This window comes from Apium graveolens, chromosome 10 (assembly GCF_009905375.1).
Source record: "Apium graveolens cultivar Ventura chromosome 10, ASM990537v1, whole genome shotgun sequence".
Taxonomy (NCBI): Eukaryota; Viridiplantae; Streptophyta; class Magnoliopsida; order Apiales; family Apiaceae; genus Apium; species Apium graveolens.
The window spans coordinates 108,095,470-108,113,795 of record NC_133656.1 but is presented as its reverse complement, the minus strand read 5'-3'; the positions used below and the strand labels follow the sequence as shown (position 1 = coordinate 108,113,795).

The following is an 18,326-nucleotide window of genomic DNA, read 5'->3' as shown; positions in this document are numbered from 1 at the left end:
TAACAATATATTTTACACATTATAACACAATTAAAGGCAAATATATATGGTTCATTTAGTCATCCAAATTCCCATTAAGATATATATTTTACATAAAGCTACATCATCAGTCAGTAACGACATTAGGTGCAGGGGTTTTAGTAGCAGTATTTTTAATCCAAATTCCCTCAACATTAGGTCTAGCAGTATGAGCGACATCATCAGTAGTGACATCAGTTGCGGGGATTTTAGTTCAGAATGGGGGATGTTCCATGGTCGTGTCTCCTAAGTCATCTTCATTATACAATTCATGGTAGTCTCGAGTTGTGGAGGACAGTACAACATACCAGGTAGCATCAACGGGATCTTCAAGGTAAAACACTTGCTTGACTTGGTCAACAGAAACATATTTATCTTTTTTGTGACCTTGTCGACTAAAATCCACAAGTGTGAACCCAAGATCATCAACCCTTATTCCTTTATCATTACTTGCCCATTATACAGGAACAAGGGAGCGTTGAATGCATGGTAGTCTAATTCCCATATCTCTTGTATGATACCGTAAAATGTCAAATCACTTACTACGGGGTTCAAGTCCTTGGCACTAGAAACCTGGACCGCTTTAGTAATGACAGACACCCCACTGTTTTGAACAACGCGTATGTCATCTCGTTCCTTTGTAAAATATCGCACTCCATTCACTAGATAACCTTGATAAGTTAGTACTGAAAATGATGGCTTGGAAGCGAGCCATCTTATCGTATCTGAAACACCTTTGTTGTTCTCCCTTAGTTCATCATTCACCTACAAATATGATAAGAAATTTTAAATCCTAAATAGCTAATAGTCGTCATTACACTACAGATCAAAGAACCTAATACAACACTGACTTTGTTTTGAAACCAATCAGCAAAGAGCCGATTGTGCTCTCTCATGAGCCAATGTAAGCTTTTCCTTTTCCCTCGGTGAATTTCTTCAAGATATTCCTTATGCATTATGAAAAATGCATATGGAATGACATATTAAAGACATATTACAAGACTAATTACTGGATAATGAGGAATTGAAAACAATAAAGTGCATAAACTCACATAATATATGGAAACACTCCAGCATTGTTTAGAAGGACATGTAGATGTGATTCGTCTCGCTCCTTCTCTTCCACTGATTTTATTATCACAACGGATAATAATGGACCTGATATCTTATCATCTTGGTCCTTTGGAAGACCGGCAGTTGAGTAATTCTGACTAAGAAACTCGGTGCAGAATTCTACGGACTCTTCTCCAAGGTAACTCTCTGCCATACAACCTTCGGGATAATAACGGTTTCGAACATAACTCTTTAGTACTTTATTAAACCATTCAAATGCATACATCTACCTATAAAATACTGGTCCACATAAGCGTAGTTCCTGAACCAAGTGGACTACTATATGTACCATTACATCAAAAAATGACGCATGGAAAACCTTTTCTAGATCGCACAAGGTCAGTATGACATCTGACTGTAGCTTATCCAGTTTTGACACGTCTACTGCTTTGTTACACAAAGCATTAAAAAAGAAACACAATCTAATAATTGTTACCCTAACATGCTTCGGAAGAATGGAGCGTATTGCAACCGGGAGTAATTATTGGAGAAGGATGTGGCAATCATGTGATTTCAGCCCGTAAATATTCAAATCAGGCATGGAAACACAATTTTTTTATGTTCGATGCATGTCCGTATGGAAGTTTCATCGACATTAATGATGACAAGAAAGTCCTTTTTTCTGCCTTTGACAAAGTAAAGGGAGAATGAGGCAAATAGTTTTTCTTTACTCCTACTTGGGGAGCCAAATCAGATCTAACGCCCATTTCCATCATATCACGACGGGCTGTCGCACTATCCTTTGTCTTATGGCGCATATTTAGTAATGTGCCAATCAGACTATCACATACATTCTTCTCGACATGCATGACATCAATACAGTGCCTAACATGGTGAAATTTCCAGTATTCTAACTCAAAAAATACTGACTTTTTCTTCTATGGACTTTCAACCTTCTTTGCCTTCTTCATTTTCTTCCCAAATTCAAATTTGATTTGTTCTTGCTCTGCTAACACTTCTTCTCCGGATAGGGTTCGACGCAGCTGCCCAAACTCTTGTTGTCCATTAAAAGCAGCCTTCTGCCTTCTATAAGGATGATGTAGAGGAAAATATCGGTGATGCCCTTGGTAGCACATTTTCCTACTATGAGTCAAATATTTAGCTACGGTGTCATCTCCACAAACTGGACAACACTTATAACCCTTATTGACGCAGCCGGATAAATTTCCGTAAGTAGGGAAGTCATTTATCGTCCACATTAAAACTGCTTTTAAAGTGAAAAATGATTTGTTATACGCGTCATACACATTTGGTTCCCCTTCGTCCCAAAGCTTTTTTAAATCATCAATCATCGGTTGTAAGTAGATGTCGATGTTATTACCAGGCTCGTGCGGGCCAGGGAGCAATATCGACAACATCATAAATTTTCTTTTCATACATAACCAGGGAGGAAGATTGTAAGTCACCAATATGACTGGCCAGCAACTATATCTATTAGATAGGCCATTATTATGTGGGTTTACACCATCCGCCGATAAAGCCAAGCGAAGGTTTCTCGGTTCACTACCAAAGGAGGGCCACCTATAATCTATATTTTTCCAAGATGGAGAGTCGGCTGGATGTCGTATTTTACCATCTTGTGTCCGCTGTTGCGCATGCCAACACATTAGTTCAGCGGTGGAAGGAGATTTAAACATACGTTTAAATCTAGGAATTATTGGAAAATATCACATGACTTTGGCTGAAAGATTAACCCTCTCTTCACCTTTCTTTGTCAATTTCCACCGAGAAAGTCGACACTTAGGACACTTGGTTGCATCAACATGTACACCCCTGTACAATATACAGTCATTCAGACATGAATGGAACTTTATATACTCTAGACCTAAATTGGAGAGGGTTTTTTTTGCTTCATATGCATTACTAGGTAACACATTATCTTTGGGAAGTAGAGACCCAACAGAAGAAAGGAGGTCAGTGAAGGCACTATCGGTAATACCAAACTTAGATTTCCAGTTATGCAACTTCAACATCGACTCTAACTTAGTACAATCACTACCCTCATATAGAGGTTGCTCAGCATCGGCTACGAACCTCCTAAACTGATATGAATCATTATCATATTGACCCGAGTTATATGCCGCTTCATAAACATCAACAGTTTCCGAAGCAGCGACATGCTCCTGATCTTGCACTAATGCTTCATCAGAGGCTTGCTCAGGAGGTGGGTCTGGAGCTTGCTCTTCAGGTGGACAACTAGCACTTGAAGATTTAGGACCTGTAGAAGCAGTCTCCCCGTGCCAAATCCAATGCACATAACCTAGACAAAAGCCATTGTCATAGATATGGCCCCTGATTGTTTTTATAGAGAATTTTTTAAAACTGGCGCATCGTTCACAAGGGCAAGGAATTTTGTTACGATCTTCAGAATTTTCTTCAGCATATATCAAGAAGTTTTCCACCCCCATTTCAAATGCTAAAGAATCCCTATCTTGCAAAATCCATGTCTTATCCATCAAATTTCCCTACCTGATAGCCATTATAAATATTAAAAATCCAACACATAACTATTTATAATTATTTAATAAAAGGTATATCAAATTTGTGTTGGTTACTCTAGGGATTAATTATATAAACTTAGAAAGGAGTAAATACCTTGATATCCTAATAATTTATAGTAATAATTCATTACTCTAAGATCCTACACATATACCCAATTAATTACAAAACTAGACTAAATTTGTAAACTAGACTAAATTAAACCAAGATATTTAAAACAAATTAAACCAAGGTATTTGAAAATATCACATAATTAAAAACCAATAATTCCAACATTCACAGCCCAGACAATTGTTAAATTTCCTTCACATAAATAAAACTCAGTGAGAACTTGAGTATTGAAACAAATTCAGCCCACAAATAAATAAATTAAAATTATCTGTTACTTGTATCTGTGAGAAGGATAATTATACAAAACAATTATTATTATACAACACAAGTAACAAATAGTTCATATCAGGAATGCAGAGACTTGTTCATATTAGAGAAATGACTATTATACAAAACAAGAAATGGAGAGACTTGTTCATATCTGAGACTTGTTTAAATGCAGCCCCCAAACCCCCCCCCCCCCAAAAACACACTAATATGTATGAACAACCCCCAGAAAACATATAATTAAAAACAGAATAGAAACATTTACATTTACATCAATGTACCTAAAACATTGATTTACATCAGTGTACCTAAAATATTTAACACGACATAAAATTCCCAAAAACAGGACATAAAACCCCCAAAAAGAAACAAACATAAAACCCCCCAAAAATATAAAACATTTGCATGCACAAAGAAGATAAACAAGATATTAAACATAAAAATGAGGGAGATAAACCGTAAAGAAGAATATACCTCCAGATGCTCTTCAATGTTCTAAAACCTCAATGTTCCAAAACCTCAATGCTCCAACCTTCAGATGCTCTAAAGCGTCTACCTCCAGATGCTCCAACCTCCAGATGCTCAATTTCAAGTTTAATTTGCTATAATTTGAAGCTCCAAATCTTGAACTAGAATTGGGGCTAAAATTAGGGTTTCGGCGAAAAGAGAGAAGAGACGGTAAGAAGATGAGAGATGAGATGAGAGAAGACTAAGAGAGAAGTAGGGGAGAGATGAGAGTGATATGAGAGGTGAGAGAGAGACGAAAGAGACGAGAGAGATGAGGGTCGGGGGAGAGATGGTCGCGGGAGTTATTTTGGAAAAGGGGGGAATAACAGGTTAGTGAATTTTTTGTTAAAATTAAAGGGGGGAAAGTGTACTGAAATCGGGGGGGCGGGGGAAGACAAGTAATTTTTAATTTTTTAAAAAAGGCCATAGACAATGGTTAACAAAATCAACCGATCTCAAAGTTAAAAGCATATTTGTGGCCTTTTTAATTTCTGAACATAGACAACGGCTACTAAGTAAAACCGATGTCAGTATTTGTATTCAACATCGCTTTTTAGAAAACCGATGTTAAACTGTATTTTAATAACGGGTGCATTACATGCCGATGTCTAAACACCAATGTCGTATCTACTATTTCTAGTAGTGTTGAATCTGTACAAATGGTTTACCATACCTTTTTGAAAGAACATATCTTGTTATATTTTATGACAGATGGAAGGGTATACCATATCAGGCAGAATGCTATACCACTGAAGTATTTTGAGGAACTGGAACATGTTTTATTCCTACTTCAAGTGAAAGACAGATTAATAGATAGTGCTGCAGGTTATTTAAAGTCACAAATTCAAAGACTGAAGAAGCTTTATTCTGTAAAGTCTGACAACACATACTGTCCCAAGTACAAAGATCACAAAGGTGATATTGTCGAAATGAAGCCTAACTCTTCTAAGATCATAACTACTTTTCTGGGTTATAAGGCTGTGGAATTTAATCTAGAGTCTGACAAGGCATATCTGTTTAGACTAGATCAGGAGATAAGAAAAGCTAAGATAAATGATCTCAGAGCAGCTATTTTTAAACTGGTGAAGATACAGCTGGATTGAAAGATGCAAAAAGGAGAATGGTTAATGAACTTGAATATGCTGAGAGAAGTCTTTTAAGGAATTATCTCAGAACAACTCCTGATATCAAAGAGATCAGAAATTGAAGCCAATTAAAGATCTACAACTGCTTAAATTCTGAAGAATATACAGACTGAAGCTGAAATCAGACTTTAAGGATGGTAAAGCTAAAAGGACTGTAAGTTGTAGTTATCTAGTCAAATTCTCATGCATTTATACTTAATGTTTTTGACATCATCAAATATCTGTTGAACTTGTATATTATGCTAATTTACAAGTTGGGGGAGATTGTTAGGTATATTTGTAATGTCATGACTAATATGATTTGTGTTTAGTTTTTAGATCTTACTTAACAGGACAAATCAGTACTTAACTGGAAATCAACACTTATACTGAAGACAAAACTTAAGATATCAGAACTTAAGTTATCATAACTTAAGTTATCAGAACTTAAGTTATTAGAAGATATTTATAAAGAGATAATATCAGGACTTAAGGTGACTATCAGATAAGGCAGGCGACTGATTGAAAGGAAAGAAGATCGAGACTAAGACAGTAAGGAATATGCATGGAGAAGAATTCTATGAAGAATAGAATACTTGGAAGAGAAGATATCTGATTGATATATTTTAGGAAGCAGAATTATATTCAATATCAATTAGAACTTATCTTGTAACTGTGTAGTATATAAACACAGACAGTATACTATATGTGTTATCTTAATCGAAGTTATTATTCTTTGTAACCCTAGCAGCTCTCGAGATAATTTGTTCATCACTGAGAGAGGACAGTTCCATATTGTAACAGAGTTTATTGTGTTGAATAAAATCCGTGTTCTGTTACTTGTGTTCTTTAATTTGATTTGATTGTAGTAAACACTGTATTCAACCCCCTTCTACAGTGTGTGTGATATAACATGAACAGATGAATCAAATAACAGTTTATATTGATCTTTTATAAACTGTTACAAAACTCTCTCAAGAAAAATATTCTTAAGAGCTGATAGGTTATGAATTATACTTGAGTTACGAGCATCAAAAAGTGATAACCTATTCTGTGTTTATATATCACACAACTACACAATCAATCCCTATCATTTACAATAAATGTTACAGTATAAATTATCTGGTTTCTATACATATCTAGATTAACAACTACGATACTATAAATCAGCAGATTCTGATTTATCCTGTGTTGTGACTTATCAAGTCATATCCTGACAGTCATCATATCATGATGCATATCCTGACTGCATCAGATCCCGATGCATGACAAATCCTGACTATCAAACAGATGTTAACTGGCTTCACATCCTGACGACTCTGTCAGATCCTGACTCCATAGCAGATCCTGATTGTGGCGCCCCAAAACCCGGGGTCAGGAGTCTCGGAAGCCACGCTATCTAAACTCACACAACTCACACTACAATATGTAAATACTCACGCTTCACGACCACACACTTAACATACACACACTACAGGTTATTGTCTTGGAAACGAACCATCATTACTAGAGAAATTTTATTACAACCGAAATGTAATTAGTCTTACCGGGGGTGACCTTTAAGTAAGGTTAATCCACCGGCCGAATATCCGCTTCTTATTTCTTATTTTACATAAACCATACTTATAAATAAGCCGAACTATAAACAACTGAAAACTAATCCAGCTTATTCCGACTACTTGAGGTACTGCACCAAATAATCTACGGAACAACTAGCCATTTCCTACCCGTTTCCTGGCTGTGGTTCTCATGGCAGGCATCTTGATTCACTGTTGTGTTGTGTCAATTTAAGAAAACAAGTGTGAGCTAAGATGCTCAACATAATAATGTACAGTATGAAAATGACTGTATAATAACATCATATATTATATATATGTTTTATTTAAAAGTAGATTTCTCGGTGTCCCACACCTTCTTATGAGAATAATTCTTTTAAGGGGTTTTTATAACCTGCGAATACCTTAATAGTAATCCAAGCACCTAGGCTTGGGTTACGGTATTGCATATCAATTCCAATTGGAAGATTTTGGACATCTCACAGGAGCCACCGCATACGATGATCAGTCGTCCTACGGAAAGTAACCTTCTTTACTAGTAAAAGGACTAATACCGTCATCTCTCGGGTATCACCCTGGCCGCATTCGGGCTACGTGTCCCATTTTCGGGTATACACATACTTCACAAGTTCCTGAGTACACAAAGTACCTTCGCCTGCGGTACCTTTGGTAGCCCATCCAGCACACGTAGTACCAGAGTCTACCCCTCCATTGTCCTTCAACAGAATTCTATCCATCCCGGGAACTTGAACCACATCGAAGTTCCCCAAGCGTTTTGCTTGTTGATAGAGATTATTTATCTTTTTAGAATATAAGTGTATATATATATGTATATACGTACTTGCGAGAATTTCGGAGGAAGTAGCAGGGATGTGAGTTGACCGTTGTCAACAGATAATTAATAAGGGGAAAAGTTTCTTCTTGAAACTATATTCAATATAATAATAAGTCGGGATAATATTCACCGACGATCTGAAATTATTCGAATGATACTTCTAAATCAGAAGGTATATCAGGATCTATGATCTTTAAATCAATAACAATGCTTAAATAAATAATCATTAATTAAATAGTAGTCTATAAATAATTAAATGATAATTGATATTCATCATACCTCGAATGAGTTATTCTTTTAAAAGATTTATTTAAATAGTGTTCCTCAACTAGTTTGTGTTTACATAATTAATAATCTATAATGATTAATCGGGTTTGAAATAAATAAATGTTGAAGTATACTACTCCTATAATAAAGGAATACGTATATAATATTTAATATCCGAATCAATAAAATATAGTGGAGGGAATATGCTCATTGGGAAATTGTTTTAAAAGTTCGAGGTGTTTTAATGTTTCGTAAGTGGACGATGAGTCCCTTTAAAACGTACTATTATGGACTTATATCGGTCCTATAATATCTCCGGAACGATTCCCGGGTTTTATCTTAAATCCCGACCGACCCTCGGTCTTCTATTATACATTACGCTTAAAGAGAAATAACATTTCACGATATATACTTATCGTACAACATCACTATATCATGCGAAAATTCAAAACTACGTATCATGGCAAACATAGTATTTATGCGATGATAGTAAAACAATCTTTTCACAACACAACAGTAAAATGGAGTTGGGTTTGTAAACTTGCCTGGGTATCTCGAGGTGGAGGATGCTCTAGGCTCCGCTCGGAAATCTATAACCATAAACACATTTCATTTCGTTAGGTTCCGTCCTAATTCACGGTAATTCACACTCATGCGCTACTCATTATCTTGAGTTCATTCTCATTATCATTGTCGGCTCCGCTTAAGGATTCTTACGGTTTCTACTCGCGCGGTCTCGGCTCCGACATTTTTATAAAATTGAGAAATCATTATTTTCACTTGAAATTTTTATGACAGTTAGGAAACTCCACATGTTACTCTCTGTAAAAATTTCATGATATATGAATACTTTTAAGTCTATCCTTTATATTTTCAAAGTTCGTGATTTGTAGCAGTTTTTGTCGCGTAAAACACTTTTACTAAAACGATCATAACTTTTGATCCGTAAATCAGAATTAAGCGATTCAAGCGCCTAAACGATCCTTATAACATTGTATATCTCAAACAAAGTTTATTTATCAAGAATCTACAGTTTACAACTTCGAGACTTTCTGCAGAAACTTAAAGTTACGGTTTGTTATTTTTAACGAAGTTACGTTTACGATCGGAGTTTCGTTTATGTCTTAACTATCAACACAACCACCAACAATCATCATATCATCATCAACACACAAACTCCTCTCAAGAACATCATGTTCTTGAGGAAACAACAACCAACCTTAAATCTACTTAACTTAATCATCAAGATTTCATAAACAACACTTAGTAAGCTAGGTTTACTAACACCCACTAAATGGATCTTAAACATGAACCTTAAATAAAGTTAGGCCAAATATTTTTACCTTTCTTGAAAGCTTGAGATGTGTTCTAGAGGATGGTGGAGGCTTGGAAGTGCTTGGTATGATTTTTGGAACCTAAAACCACCATTAAAATCAAGAAACCAAAGAGAGGTTACTATTCATACTATTCACTAGTGAGTTTCTTGAATTTATTCCACCCATCAAACCTTGATAAAAAGAGATGAAAGATTTTTCTTACCTTAGTTTAGTTGCTAGGAGGCTTGGGAAATAATTTTGGGATTTTACAAGAACTAGAGCTTGGAGTTTTGAATTGCAATTCCTTCTTTTTTTCTTCAAATAGCCGAATGGGAGCAAATGGGGGTGGGGGGGGGGGTATTTATAGCCCTTGGTTGCTTCTCTTGGATGAATTCTAGGTTGCTTCTTGGAAGGTGACTTGATATCTTTGCAATTTGATCTTTATTCTTCCTAGGATAGCTTAGGTTTATTCCTTGTCTTCAAATCCATGGACAAATCTTTGTAGCTTGCTAGCTTACAAGCTAAACTACAAGGTTAGCTCCTTAGCACACTATTTGCTAGCTAGCTTGGTCATCCTAGGGTTAGCTTACTATTTGATGAAGTAACCATGGTTACTTCCTTACCATGGTTTAATTAGTGTGTTACGTTTAATTAATCGTTTACGCGTTCGCTCGGTTACTTAAACGTTGTCCGCAATACTTATTCGTAAATGGTTCGCAATGTAATTCTTTTCGTATTTATTCCTTATATTTTTATTCATCCTAATTGAATATAAATCCGTAGGATTTTAATCTCGTAATTATATCGTGATTCCCGTAGTCCTTGATAAGTCGTAATTACGGTTGTTTTTCAAAGTTCGTTTTCTTCGAAAACTAATAGCGTTTACATACACTTATTTGGTACGTATAGTCGTAATATCTATTCCGAAACTCATTTTCTTATGCACTATATAGTGTGGGCTCAAAAGTTTTCCCGTCTGTCAGGGTTACTATTCATTAAACGTTTTACAGGGTCTCAAAATTCGAGTTCAATCATAATCCAAATAGCTTAAAAACAAAGAAAATCCAAGAAACACATTCACCCCCCCTGTGTTACATTTCACTGCATTTAATATCTAACAAATGGTATCAGAGTAAAATCTGAAAGTAAACAGATAAAGATCTTAAAAGAATGAGTGCTCAGAAATTGACAAGCATCAAGATACCTTCTTTTGACAAGATCAACTATACACTATGGAATAAGAAAATGATGATGTTCATAAGAATGGCCAACCCCATGTACATTCAGATTCTCAAGAATGTACCTTTCATCCCTATGGAAAGAGTTTCTGAAGCTACAGATAGAGACATGATCATACTAGCACATTATGCACCCAAAGACTCCTTAACCTATACAGAGCCTGAAAAGGAAAAAAGTTGTACTGGATAGTAGTTTAAAACTCTTATTAATTGAGTGTCTTGATAATGTAATGTACAACAACATTATCAACTGTGATTCTGCTAAACAGATTTGGGAGAAAATTGGGATACTGTGTGAGGGGACAAAAGAAGTTAGATCTAACCAAATGAGGATCTTGGTGTCACAGTATGAAGGTTTTATGGCTAAACCTAATATAACTGATATTTTTAAGAGATTAAATAAGCTGATAAATGACTTGCAGCTTCATGACAAATACAATGAAGCTGAAGAGGTCAACTTGAAATTCTTGCTCAATTTTCCTGACCATTTGGAACCGAAAATTTCTGTTATTAGAGAAGGAATAGATTTAAGCAGAATGACACTAGAAGTCTTATATGGAATCCTGAAGACTTATGAGCTTGAAATGTTATAAAAAAGTCATTGAGAGCTAGTCAAGGACATGTTATTGATGGAACCGGTGTCTTAGTTACAAATGACTATAAGTGATCTGACGATGAACTAGAAGCTCAAACTCCAGTGGTTCAAACTATTGAGCAAAAGAATAAGGAGCCACATAAGCAAGTCATACTGGAAATAGAAGTGGATGATTTCTATACCCTTCATGAACTGGATGAGATAGACCAATCAATGGCTTACCTTACAAAAATATTTTCCAACATAAGAGTCAAGAAGCCAAAGTTTTTCAAGAGCAAGGGTCAGACATCTAACAACAACAGTAATTGGAAAAGAAAAAGACAGATCAACTCAGCTAGCAAAGGTGGCTACAGAACATGGTTTGTTGATAGATTAAAGATAAGATGTTACATATGTGATGAGTTAGGTCACTTTGCTACTGAGTGAAGAAGACCAAATAAGGTGAAGAAAGATAAAGCTTATTTGGAATTGGAAGTAAAGTATGAAGCTCTCTTGAGAAAGTAACAAAATAATGCTTATATTGCCAAAGGCAAGAGCTGGGATGATACAAATGAAGATGATGACAATGAAGAATTTGGGAATTATGCTCTAATGGAACTGGAGAAAGGAGAATCATCTACATCGAAATCAGAGGTACCAACTCTAACCACAACCGATTTAAATGCAAGTCAATATAAAAAAACTGTTGAAAAGATGAGTGTACAGATGTTTCATATCCACACAAGCATGATGGCAGCTACTGAGGAAGTGAGAAGGCTGTCAAAGATTAATGAGAAGCTTGAGATAGAAAAATAAGTGTTAGAACTGCAGCTTGTTAGCTTTAAGACAGTCAAGCAAGAAAATGAATATCTGAAAAACAAGCTCAAGTGTGCTAGTGAAGTGGAGGCAGTGTTGAGAGAAAAATTGGAGAAGAATGATTTGAAGCTCAAATCATATAAAAATGCATCTCCGTTGGTCGGACAATATCATGAGAAAAATCAAGTGTGCTAACATAGCTATAGGTTTGGACTACGAGACATTGAATTCTCACCAGAAAGGTGAAGCTGAAAAAGGGAAATGAAGCAGTGAACCATGATGTTCATGTAATGCTAAAGAAAGTTAAAGCACCTCTGTTCACAGCTTGTGAGGTTGATTTTAGTGAAGTTGAGTTGGTCATCAAGCAAGAAATTGCATATGAAGATAATGAAAAGAACAATGCAGAAACCACTCCAACTGCTAAAAATGAAAAGAAGCCTTTAGTAAACCAAACTGCAAAGATACCAACCAAGGAAGTCAAAATTGAGAATGATGGGAAAAAGAAAAAGAACAGAAATGAAAAAATAGGTGTAAACAAGAGCAACAACTATGCCTATGTTGCAGATGCTCCAAGGAAGTAATGTTAAAAATGTGGCTCAATAAATCGTTTAGCTTACCTTTGTAGAAAGGTTGTTAGTGAGCCAAAAGTTGGAGCATGTAAATACAATGAGGCATTGGCTGAAGATCCATATTCATTTGGTGACAAGTTTGATTGCATTCCTTGCAATATGAAGGTTTTGACAAGTTGTCGTAAGTTGAGAAAAGATCGCAAGGAAGTATATCTTGGATCTACAGTTAAAAAGGATAATGCTAATCAAAAAATGAATGATGTTCTTTTTGAAATCTCAAACTCTACTTCTGCAACTTCTGTGAAAAAGAAGAAAATACCCAACACTGCTTGGGTAGCTAAACATACTTAATTCTTATTGTGTCCAGGGAAAGAAGAATAAAGTCATATGTATCATTGACAGTGGATGCTCCAAGCATATGACATGTGATAAAGCCCTGCCATCACAATTTGAGAAATGGCTGGTCCATTGGTGACTTTTGGAGACAACAACAAAGAATTCACAATGGGATATGACAAGTTAATTTCTAGGAATATTGTCACTGAAGATGTAGCACTAGTTGATGATCTTGCAGTAAATCTTCTAAGTGTCAACCAATTTACAGACAAAGGGTTTAAGGTGATATTTAAAAAAGAAGATTGCTCAATTAATAGCAAGAAAACTGGTGAAGTTGCTCTGAAAGGAGCAAGAAAAGGAAGCCTATTTGTTGCAGACCTAAATTCAGCAAACAAGGATAGAATTTGTTGCTTCTACACCAAGGCATCAATTGAGCAAAGTAAGCCGTGGCACAAGAAACTCTCTCACCTGAACTACAAAGAAATCAATACCTTGGTGAAAAAGGAATTAGTGAGAAACATGCCAAATCTGGAATTTTCTCAAGATGAAGTTTGTGAGGCTTGTCAGAAAGGCAAAATGAAGAGGTCTGTTAGGTCCCAATGTCTTTGTAGAAGGGGGGTTGAATACAAACTACACCGAATAATCGAATTTAGTGCGGAATAAAAAATTGAAACAAAATTCAAGTTAAATAAAAATATTATTAAACTTGAAAGGTGTTACAACAACTGTATCGATTACAAGGAATTAATCTTAAATTAATTATCACAAATCTAGAATAAATTCGACATGAACTTTTTCTATTTTTGTAATAAAAAGATTCAAATGCTAAACGCAATTTAAGATTAAGTTCTTGGGATTTTGATCCGCTAGATTGTTACACAAGAACAAGACAAAGATTTCTAGTTGATTGGATTTAACTTTACAATCTAGAAATTGATCTTGAAGTTTTGTAGAGAAGATGAAATATTGTTCTGCTTCTTTTTCTTTTGTTCTCGGGTTCTGTATTGTTGGATTTAGTGAATGTGTTCTGCTTCTGCTTCTTTTAATCAAAGAACAGAATAGAATGAACTGCAATGACAATCGGTGAGATAATCCAATTGTACTAGAAAGACAATCTGTTGAATTGGAGAGACTTTCGGTATGACAATTATTTGTACTAGCAAGACAATCTGATTGAACTAGCAAGACAATTCTCTTCCAGTGTAACTTTCGGCAAGACAATTGTTTGTACTAGCATGACTTTCGGTATGACTATTGATTGTCATACCGATTGTCATACTAGTACAATCAGTTTGACTTGCTGAATTTAAATGAATTTTAATCCAATTTAAATTCTGAAAATCCTTAATATTAATTCTGAATTAATTAATCAATTAATTTAATTAATCAAATAAATTAATCTTTGCAGATATAATTTATTTTCTTAATTAAATTATATGACTTAATTAATTAATAGAGAATTAATACTAACCCTGAACAACAACCAATCTTCTGAATATCTTCTGAAAATCACTTAGAATTATGAATCAATTCCACCACTTCAACGTTGACACTCGATGTACTGTCTGGTTCATGAGTGACTAACTTCCGTGATGTTTCTTCATGTCTTGACTTTGATACTTTGATTTTCTTCAGATTAAATCCTTGTAATTAATGATACTCTGACGAGATCTCTGTCACTTGATTAAATCCACACTCTTGATTTATATCACTGAGGCATGATCAATTTCTTGAACTTCTTCCAGTGAGTTAATTCCTCAAGTCTGTAGATGAACCTTGTTTCTGAATCCTTTGACAGATATTACTCTGTGAGATCTCTTTTGACGGTAGATCCACTATTTACTTATTACATTCTTATTTGAGTTGAGTTGAATCCTCGAATATACAAATAGGCTATGACATATGACTTACAATCTCCCCTTATTTATTTATTAGACAATAACACACAAATACCTAGAGGATAACTCAACTAACAAATAAGAAAAAGATATAAAAAGAAATGCAAAGTAAATAGTAGAAAAGTTCTGGACTAGATTTAACATTTTCCAGATTCCAAGTAGATGTTCCTCTAGACTGAACATATCTTCAAGTAGTTCCATCTTCATTTGTACAACCACATTTCCAGTTGAGAAGCCCATATCTCTCTTGCTTCTCCCCTATGAGAATCAACTGATTAAAGAAGATGACCTTCGTTTACCACCTCTCCCGTACAATAGGATCCGCATATAAAAGCCAATGGTACTCCCCTTTTGAAAACAGCTTCTTCCCTTACTAGAAAATCACCTTGTGTTTACCACATCTCCCGTACAATAGGATCCGTAGTTACAAACAACAATGGTGTGGTGTAGTGTACATGTAGGATCTTTTTCTTCCTCCCTGCTATTTCTCCCGCTTAGTTGAGGAATCCTCCAAACTATTACTTAAGCTTTTATCTCCCCCTTAAAGAAGGAATGTATGCCGTCGTCTGAAGGAGTTCTCATATTCACTTGGTTGGAAAAGAAATAACAAGTAGTTTCTCTTTCTTCCTCATTGTGAGTGTGTAATTCTGTTTAGTGTACCTCACATGAGTTTCGCTCTTCTCTCCACTCGTGTTAACACTCATTCTCACAAGTGTATCACTCTTCTCTCATAGCTCCATAATCCAGCTATACCTGCAAGGAAAATCACCCGAACCATCCTTAAGGAGGTCACATGTGGTGCAATGGGAGTTCGCAAATCCCCATCCTTGTTAAACTCGTCAGATGAATCTGAGTCATAATCTACAAGTTGCTAGTTTCCCTTTTAGGGTTCCCGATTTGAATTCTGGGAAAGTAAACAATGATCCAAAGAATTTAGCATAAAGATCAAAGTTCCCTTCTAATGCCTGTGAAGACATTTCCTTGTGACTCATCAGGTAATATCTGAATCATTGTCAACAAGTTGCCGATCTGCGCCTATGTCAGATCCACTATCCGCAGATGCATCCAGGGGATTTAAGCCTGGGGAGGTAGACACTGACCACTGACATATGACTTTTGGATCAGTATCCTCTCCTAACACCTGTAAAGGCAATTGGTTCATTAACGAACCTTAAACAATCGAATCTGACCTCAAAATGGTCAAAACTCTTGTTTCCGTCAACTCATCCTTTGTGTGTGTAACCTTTCCTTGTGCATCAAGAATTGTTTATGTTTGAATTGGTGACACTACATCGGATACCCTGGCCGACAGGCAAATTTCAATAGACGCACCCTTTTGAGAGAATGAATCTAGTAACTGTTTATGTTCCTTTTCAGCCATTACATCTTTTTAAGAAGATGTATGGGAGCTAGCAGTTGTCTCGTTTTAAATACTACTCATCTATGTAGGAGACAGAGCTACTGGGTTGACTACAAAACCTTCCTTATGTGGTGCACTAAGGCACTATCTCCCTCACGCTCATTCATACTACATTTAGTGGTAAGAGAATGTTGGTTGGTTCTGTTTCTGTGTTTGTCTTTACAGTCTGGGATAGATGTTGTGGGTTTTCAACCTCATGACTGTCAGTGAAAGAAAGTCATTGGAGACTGAACCTGTAACACATAACATATGGTAATAGAGAGAAAATGATTTACAATAGTGATTTCAAAAGATTTCACATGAAATAAGAAATCACTAATGTAGAAAGAAGTTTGATTTTGTTTTTCAATATGAATGAGTTTTTGATAAAACATTGATCACTTAGGGTAAAGTCTAAGTAATTCTCATTCATGTCAAAAGCTTACAAATATCTGCAACATAATGTTAACAATATATCATTGACCGATACTTGTTAAGTACTTTAGATACTAATTGTTATGTTGCATTATATTTAAAATAAAATAAAATAAAAATAAAATAAATAAACATAATAATACAATACAAATAATAATAATGAAAACAAATATCAAAGAATTAAATACCAAATATCTATCAACAAGATATCAGCCTTCAATTTCATATATCATACAATATTTACAATTACAGAAAATACAAATAAAAACTTATATAAATATAGCAAAAATATAGAAACTATTTACAAGTTCAATGATAACATTACCAGGTTGCAAACAGCCATATCCCTCAGTTAAACCTTTGCTGTTATCTCCAAAGGTAACCAGGGGGCCAGCTTTCTCAATCCACATTTGATAGCAGGGCTCTATCTCCGGTCATATGTCTTGATGATCCACTGTCAAGAATCCACACTTCCGGTTTCACCTATTTTAATGCCCTGCAACACAAATGGATTAACCCTTCTTCGGAACCCAAACTTGGTTGGGCCCGACATACTTGTAGAACTGTCCTTTGTCAGGAAAAACAACATTTTTAATTTTAATTGTCTCAACTTTCTCAATGACTGAACATTTGACCTTGTAAACAGCCTTAACAAATTTTTGTTTAAGCTTAGGCACAAATGTCTCCTTTCTAGCCTTAGAAGGACTAGCAGTCTTAGACATATCATGCTTCTTGTTATTCACATGCTGACGAGGAGTAGTCTTATCATTAGAAACATGCTTACCATTAAAATAAGCATACATCATATTAAAAGCACAAGACATACAATTAGAAACACCACATGCTTTATGAGAGTGATTAATAGCAGGCAATTTATGCATGGCAGACATGGCATTTTTGTTATCCAACTCATGTGTGTCTGAGTTAGTCTCAGTTGCTTTCACAACTTTGACTGGAACTTTCGACACACTTGACTTGGAAACAACCTTATCATTAGCATGATCTTCAACACGTATTTCTTCCTGAATAACAGAAGAGGTCGCATCAAATGGTTCAGCAATTGATGGTTTATAGAGGGGTTCATCAACACCCTTAAGCACATGTGGTACTTCCCTCCCTTTAGAACAGACACGAGGAGGGGAGTTTATACCTAATTCTCCAATAGTAGCATTGTAATCATAACGTATTCCAGATGTTTGATTAACAGCTTGCTTACTGTAGAACTCTTTAGCCTTCGAACAAGAATTGAAGTAGGCTCTAACCTTAGTCTCAAGACCGGTGATCTTGTCTTTGAGAATAGTTTCGAGTTTTCTGTAACAGTCAACTCTATTCTCTAGAAAAGATACTTGTTCTTTTAATTTGTCTTGATTAATATGCACAAGTCTTAATTCATTGACCTCTTTCTCAAGGTCTTTGATCTGTAAACTTAACAGTTCATTATCACGACG

General features: G+C 35.5%; 1 protein-coding gene across 1 annotated transcript; it reads right to left on the bottom strand.

Annotated features, from left to right (window-relative positions):
* Nucleotides 1-2,798: 2,798 nt before the first annotated feature.
* Nucleotides 2,799-3,587, bottom strand: LOC141690843 (uncharacterized). Its single transcript, XM_074495602.1, has one exon. It carries the CDS (start codon nucleotides 3,585-3,587, stop codon nucleotides 2,799-2,801), a length of 789 nt encoding a protein of 262 aa, XP_074351703.1.
* Between the last annotated feature and the right edge of the window lie 14,739 nt (nucleotides 3,588-18,326).

Coding starts and splice junctions, on each gene's coding strand:
- LOC141690843 (XM_074495602.1), bottom strand. CDS start 3,587: ATGGATAAGACATGGATTTTGCAAGATAGGGATTCTTTAGCATTTGAA.